Consider the following 7093-nt stretch of genomic DNA (forward strand, 5'->3'; position numbering starts at 1 on the left):
GAGACGGAACGAATCTTGGCTGACGGATGGGCTTGGGACGTTGTGGGGGGGGGGGGGGCAAGGCAAGTGGGTTGGGCCGTTCACATCAGCCCACGAAGGGATTTTCCGCTGGGCCGCACACAAAAGGCTCAGCCATAAATGCCACTAATCCAGCTAGTGGTGTGACACGTGCCTCTGTAACTAACCAAAACGACTTGCGTTTCGGACAGGGCAATACCATGCGTTTTAATAACGCTGACACCGTAGGAGACCCTAGAACGAATGAAGCTTCTGGAAGCAGCAATGTTAGAGGAGGAGGACGACTCAGCCAAGCGGAGTTGCACGACCGGAGCCGCCGCGAACTTTGTTTCAAGTGTGGAGAACGATGGGATCGTACCCATCGCTGTCGGAATGCGCAGTTGCAGTTGCTGGTGGTCGAGGAAGCTGAAAAGGCGCATGATGTACCGACGGTCGCGAACGAAGAAAAAGGAGACGAGGAGGAGCAACCGATCGGAACGGATACCTTACAGTTGTCAGTCTACAGCATCCTAGGGCTCTCTTCGAACCAAAGCATGCAACTATGGGGATCCGTGAAGCGCGAGAGGGTGACAACGCTTGTTGACTATTGTGCCACACACAACTTTGTCAACCGTCATGTGGCTGAAAAATTGGGTTTGCCCATTGAAGATTCCTACAGCTTTAACGTAGTGTTGGGAGATGGTCACAAGGTAGGAAGTCAAGGGGTGTGCCGTCAAGTAGACCTACAAATTCAGGAGTATCAGACGAAACAGGATCTGTTCATCTTTGACCTAGGAGGTGCGGAGGTCATTCTTGGAATGGATTGGCTGAAGGGTTTGGGGGAAATTACAACTGATTTCAACAAGCTGACGTTAAGATTTCAAGCTGAGGGTAAGCAGATGACTCTTCGTGGTGATCCTTCACTCTCTCGTAAGGGTGCTTTGGCCTCTGTACGATCAATGATGAAAACCATGAAGGATGAGGGCCTCGGTTGTGTGATTGAGCCTCAGTGGGTCCAAGGAAACTCATCAGCAGAACATGAGAAGTGGGACGAACTCTCTCAGCTGCTGGCCGAATTTGATGATATCTTCCAACAGCCTCAAGGCTTACCTCCCCACCGGCGCCATGATCATGCCATCGAACTTAAACCTGGTAGTGCGGTACCCAATATTCGTCCCTACAGGTATCCTCATTATCAGAAGTCTTTAATTGAATCTCTGGTGTCTGAGTTGCTTACTGCAAGAATGATACGTCCAAGTATCAGTCCTTACTCGAGTCCAGTAATTCTGGTGAGAAAAAAAGATGGAAGTTGGCGAGTATGCATGGATTATAGGGCCCTCAACAAGCTCATTGTACCCGACAAGTTTCCCATTCCTGTTATTGAGGAGTTACTGGACGAGTTGGGAGGATCCAGCATTTACTCCAAATTGGACCTCAAATCCGGGTATCACCAGATACGCATGAGGGAAGAAGACATTCCCAAAACGGCTTTCAGAACCCATGAGGGTCACTATGAGTACTTAGTGATGCCTTTTGGGCTCACAAACGCTCCATCTACCTTCCAGTCCTTGATGAATGAGATATTGAGGCCGCATTTGCGCAAGTTTGTTCTGGTGTTTTTTGATGACATTCTTGTCTACAACAGCTGTAAGGATGAGCATTTAAGACATCTCAGGGCTGTTCTGCAGATTTTACGTCAACATCAATTGGTAGCAAATAAAAAGAAATGAAGTTTCGGGCGACAACAAATTGAATATTTGGGCCACATCATTTCTTCGGAGGGAGTGAAAGCAGATCCCTCCAAGATTGAAGCTATGTCTCAGTGGCCTAGTCCAAAAAATTTGAAAGGACTGAGAGGTTTTTTCGGGCTAACCGGTTATTATCGCAAGTTTGTGGAAAGGTACGGGAAAATAGCCAAACCACTTACTGATTTGCTTAAAAAGGATGCCTTCCTCTGGAGTCAAGAAGCCCAAGCATCCTTTGAAACGTTAAAGGCGGCCATGAGTATTGTCCCTCTCTTAGCAATGCCCAATTTTGAAAAACCGTTCACTGTCATCACAGATGCGTCTGGCAAGGGAATATGAGTTGTCCTTACTCAAGAAGATCGCCCAATTAGTTACCTCAGCCAAGCTTTCTCTCCTCGAGCTTTGGAAAAATCGGTTTATGAGAAGGAATTGATGGCAATCGTGTTTGTTGTCCAAAAGTGGAGACCTTACCTAATGGGTCGTCATTTTGTCATCAAAACCGACCAGAAGAGCTTGAAGTTTCTTGCTGACCAGCGTCTTCTGGGGGAAGAGCAACAAAAATGGGTCTCCAAACTCCTCGGGTTTGACTTCGAAATTCAGTATCAGCCGGGAAAAGAGAACAAGGTTGCTGATGCCTTGTTCCGAAATTTGCAATTTTTCTCCCTCTCATGTGTGTATGCCAACAAATACGAAGCAGTGGAACATGAATTACATGCTGATGTCCGAATGCAGGGGATCATTCAAGATTTGCTACTCAACCCACAAGCTCATCAAGGATCCAGCTTACAAGGTGGTCGGCTGTATCATCAGGGGCGGATAGTATTGGCCAAAAACTCTAATTTTATTCCATTAGTGTTACATGAGTTCCATGACTCTAACATTGGTGGGCATTCTGGGTTCCTCCGAACACTGAAGAGAGTCAATAGTCTAGTGTATTGGGAGGGCATACGCAAGAGAATTCAAGAATACGTGGCAGCTTGTCCCGTGTGCCAGCAAAATAAAGTATCCACGTTGTCTCCTGCTAGACTTTTGCAGCCTTTACCCATTCCTACAAAAATCTGGTCTGATTTATCTATAGACTTCATAGGTGGTTTACCCAAGGCTCAAGGCTTTGACACAATTTTTGTGGTGGTGGATCGGCTTGCCCATTTTGTTCCTCTCAAGCATCCGTATACTGCCAAGGTGGTTGCCTATATGTTCATCAAGGAAGTAGTCAAATTACATGGGTTCCCAACATCCATTGTAAGTGATAGAGATAGAGTTTTCCTTAGTGCATTTTGGTCTGAGTTATTTCGCTGCAGTGGCACGCACTTGAAGTACAGCACCTCTTATTATCCCCTATCCAATGGACAAACTGAGGTGGTGAACCGTTGTTTGGAAGATTACCTCAGGTGTTTTTGCTCACCTAAGCCCAAAACATGGCCTTCTTGGTTACACTGGGCAGAATTTTGGTATAATACCACCTTCAAGAGTGCGACGGGTACCAGTCCCTTCAAGGCAGTATATGGTTGTGAACCACCTACATTATTTCGGTCCAGCTTTGCTATTTCCCCTGTAGATGAGGTCTCCACAATACTGCAAGATAGAGATCTGATTTTGCAAGAGTTACAACAGCACCTGGTTGTCGCTCAGAATAGAATGAAGACCCAATCAGACCTTCATCGGCGTGATGTAGAGTTTCAAATACATGACATGGTCTACCTCAAACTTCAGCCATACAGGTTACGCTCACTGGCCCGAAAACTGAATGAGAAGTTAAGTCCTAGATTTTATGGCTCTTATGAGATAGTGGATCGCATTGGAGCTGTAGCTTACAAACTGCTGTTGCCAGAGGATTGCAAGGTCCATAACGTCTTCCATGTGTCCCTTCTAAAGAAAGCTTTCTCCCCTAACACTATGGTACAACCGTTGCCACCCATGTTGACTGATGATTGGGAACTTGTGGTTCAACCTGAAGCAGTCCTTCAATGGCGGAGGAACTCTATGGGTCGGGAGGAGGTGCTGATTAAGTGGTTGCATCTTCCTTCCTTTGAGAATTCTTGGGAAGATTCAGCTTAATAGCATTCTGAATTCCCTGAATTTCACCTTGAGGACAAGGTGAAGGTTTTGGGGGGGGGGAGTATTGATAAGACTACTATGAGGGTGTATAGCAGAAAACGCTACAGGGGATCACAAACTCTTGCTGACTCAGAGGAGAGAGATGGGAATGATAATGCTGCCAAGGGAAATTCTGTTAGGAGGCATTCGGTTAGTGAGGTGCATGCTGTTGCTGACGTGGCAAGGGATGGAAAAGGATCCAAATGTGATTATATAAACAGAACACATTACAGGGAAGGAGGAGGCTGGGAAAATTGGGAGTTCTTGGGAGAGATCAGTGCCTCTTTAATTGCACTGAAATTATAGAGTACTTTTCTGTAGTATTTCTCTTTTAAGCTTTAGATTGAAAGTTCACTGTAATAGCATTTCCTCTTTGGATTAATATTAAGAAAATCCAGATTTCTGGGCCCAAAAATACTTGTGTTGCTGCGTTTATTTCTCTGATTGCATTGCCAGTCTTATCACCTAGCCTCCTCCTTCACACATAGGACGCCTAGCAAGCTTTTGTGGTGATAAATTGGTGGCTTTTCAAGAAGAGTTCTTGCATCTTGACGTGGGGTGGTGTGGATCAACGTTAGAGGGTTTGAACCCTTCAAACCTGACACTGATCTCCTTGGTGTTTGAATCACAAACAAAGGTAACATCATGCTGTCTTAAAGCATGAATCTTGATTGCATGTGTTATTCCGCTTGAAAAATTTTGTTTTTTCCTCTCGCATGCTTCGACCTTCAAGGTCATTTTTCTTTCAAGTGGTATCAGAGTTCGGTTGCTTTACAATCGGCGGGTGATGGTACCTTGTTTATGAAAATTGTTTTTTACGGTCAAAAGATATTTAAAGGGTTAAAGCTTGAATTTTTGCATATGGATTTTGAATTACAATGCTTTAAATTGTTAATGTTTTTGTTTTTATGAACATGTTAATACGATTGCTATGTTCATATATCTATATGTAGTCATGGTTTTGTTTCTTTTTTCTTTGTGAAAGTTTTAAAAGGAAACACCTTTTTGAAAGGGATGATTCGGCCATGAAGGGTACTTAGAGTACCTTGATTGTTTTCTTATTTTTCTCCATGAATTGTATCATGAGCATAGCATGAAATTTTTTGTGACAAAATTTATCATATACATGCATATATGATTCGGCCATTAAAGGGTTTATGGCTGCATGCATGGTTTAATTTTGTGTTCTTTGAGAAAGAGTTAACAAAATTAGAATTATAAAAATTGTTATATAATTCGGCCATTAAGTGAAAATTAAGAAAAATTTGAATCATGATTCTTGTAATTGCATTTTAATTGTTAAAATGTTAAGACGTGTGAATGAACATATTTTATGATATTTGATATCTTGTGCTTGCGAAGTTGTCTAACCTTTCAGGTGCAAAAAGGGAAGGGGATGGTCATGGTGCCCGAAATTTGAATTTCAAATTTTTAAATTAAATGTGTAATTTTGCTCTATTTAAATTAGAGGTGTAATTTGAATTTTAAATTTTGTAATTTTTCATTTGTCCCTCCAAAGATGTTTTGGAGTTTCTTTAATTATTTGTAATTAGAAAATTAGGCTAGTGGTGTTTAGACGACAAGCAGCCGTGGCTTGAGAAGCAAGATGGACGAATGCGCGAGCACCATGACTATCTCAAATAAAAGTGTTTTATATGCTTGTATGTTTTAAAAACGACTAGTATGCATGAGATAGTGTATCGCAGATGTATGCTTTTATGTTTTAAAAACGACTAGTATGCATGAAATTGGACAAATCGCGTTTGTAAGTATTATTATGCACGTCCAATAACGACTAGTATAATCCGATAGATGTTTGACATAGGATACGACTAGCATGATAATAATGCATACGCATTTGATGAGAGTTAATAAAACCTAAATAAAAGGAACCCTTAAAAGGAATAAATTATTAAGTGCATGATTACCTCCCACCACCAGTATTACTCAAACCTCCTCTAAATAGTGGTGCTCCACAACTCAGTTGGGACCCACTGTTTTGTTGAGTAAGAGTAGTATTAGAAGTGTGAGACACTTAGGGTGCTGGTTAGTGCTTAACTAAGAGCATGAGTTGCAGGCTCAGCCGGGCTCATGTGCTTAGGGTAATAGTGCTAGGTTGGTTGCATAAGATGCACCACTAAGTGACAAGGAGTTGTCAACCTAATGTTAAGAGAGGGTATGAGATACTGTTGAAAAGGATCAACCCATTATTTAATTTAATTTTGCAGTCTCAGACGAGGGTTAAAATAAATAATCACACTCTTAAAATCCCACTAAGGTAAAATCTAAAAGTAGAACAACCCTAAGTCAAAGTTTAAGGGTTGTTGAGTTAGATAAAATAGTGGGAGGGGCATATTATTTAAAGTCTTTAATAATTTGCTCTTATTACACGACAATATATATTAATTAATCTATCTTTACATTTTTCAGTTTTTAGTATGACTAATCCACTGTCACTGCGCTCAATACTCGATATGAACAAATTAACCGGTCCTAATTTTATGGACTGGTATCAGAACGTCAGAAATGTTCTGCGGGTCGAAAAAGTTGCTTATGTCCTTGACACTGCTTTACCTATTACGCCTAAGGAAGGGGAAGATGGGTTCGCGAAATTTGATTTCGAGGCCCACAAGCAACACATGGATGATAATGTGTTGGCTTGTTGCATCATGCTGGCATCCATGTCGCCTGAACTGCAAAAGCAGCACGAACATATGGATGCCCCCTCCGTTGTCCTTCATCTCAAGGAGTTGTATGATAAGAAGGATAAGCATGAGAGGTATGAGACCTTTAGGGAATTGTTCCTATGCAAGATGACTAAAGGCATGTCCTTTAACCGCCATGTCCTGAAGATGATAGCGCTCATTGAGAAGCTAGAGGGTCTAGGCTTCATAATGGATGCTGAATTAATTAATGACTTAGTTCTATCATCACTTCCTCCTTCTTTCAGTGAATTCATTATGAATTACAATATGCATGGGATGCTTGTGAGCTTGCCAGAGTTGTTAAGTATGTTAACAACTGTCGAAGTGTCTATCAAGAAGGATAGGACACAAGCTCTTCTGATTGGTGGGCCTAGCAAGGCCAAGGGTAAGGGCAAGGAGCCTGCGAAAGGAGACTCCCTTAAGCCCAAAGGAAAACCCAATAAAAAGAAAGGCAAAGAGAAAGGTAAGAGTGCACCCAAGGACAAAAGCGATGCTGTGTGCTTCCATTGTGGCAAGAATGACCATTGGAAGAGGAATTGTCTAGATTAC

General features: G+C 42.3%; 1 protein-coding gene across 1 annotated transcript; it reads left to right on the plus strand.

The window, feature by feature from the left end:
- The first annotated feature begins 218 nt into the window (after positions 1-218).
- LOC133317039 (uncharacterized) lies at positions 219-1727 on the plus strand. Its single transcript, XM_061518832.1, has one exon. It carries the CDS (start codon positions 219-221, stop codon positions 1725-1727), a length of 1509 nt encoding a protein of 502 aa, XP_061374816.1.
- The last annotated feature ends 5366 nt before the right edge of the window (positions 1728-7093 follow it).

This window comes from Gastrolobium bilobum, unplaced genomic scaffold (assembly GCF_033153095.1).
Source record: "Gastrolobium bilobum isolate Gb01-03AN ecotype WA unplaced genomic scaffold, APGP_CSIRO_Gbil_v1 utg25646, whole genome shotgun sequence".
Lineage (NCBI taxonomy): Eukaryota > Viridiplantae > Streptophyta > Magnoliopsida > Fabales > Fabaceae > Gastrolobium > Gastrolobium bilobum.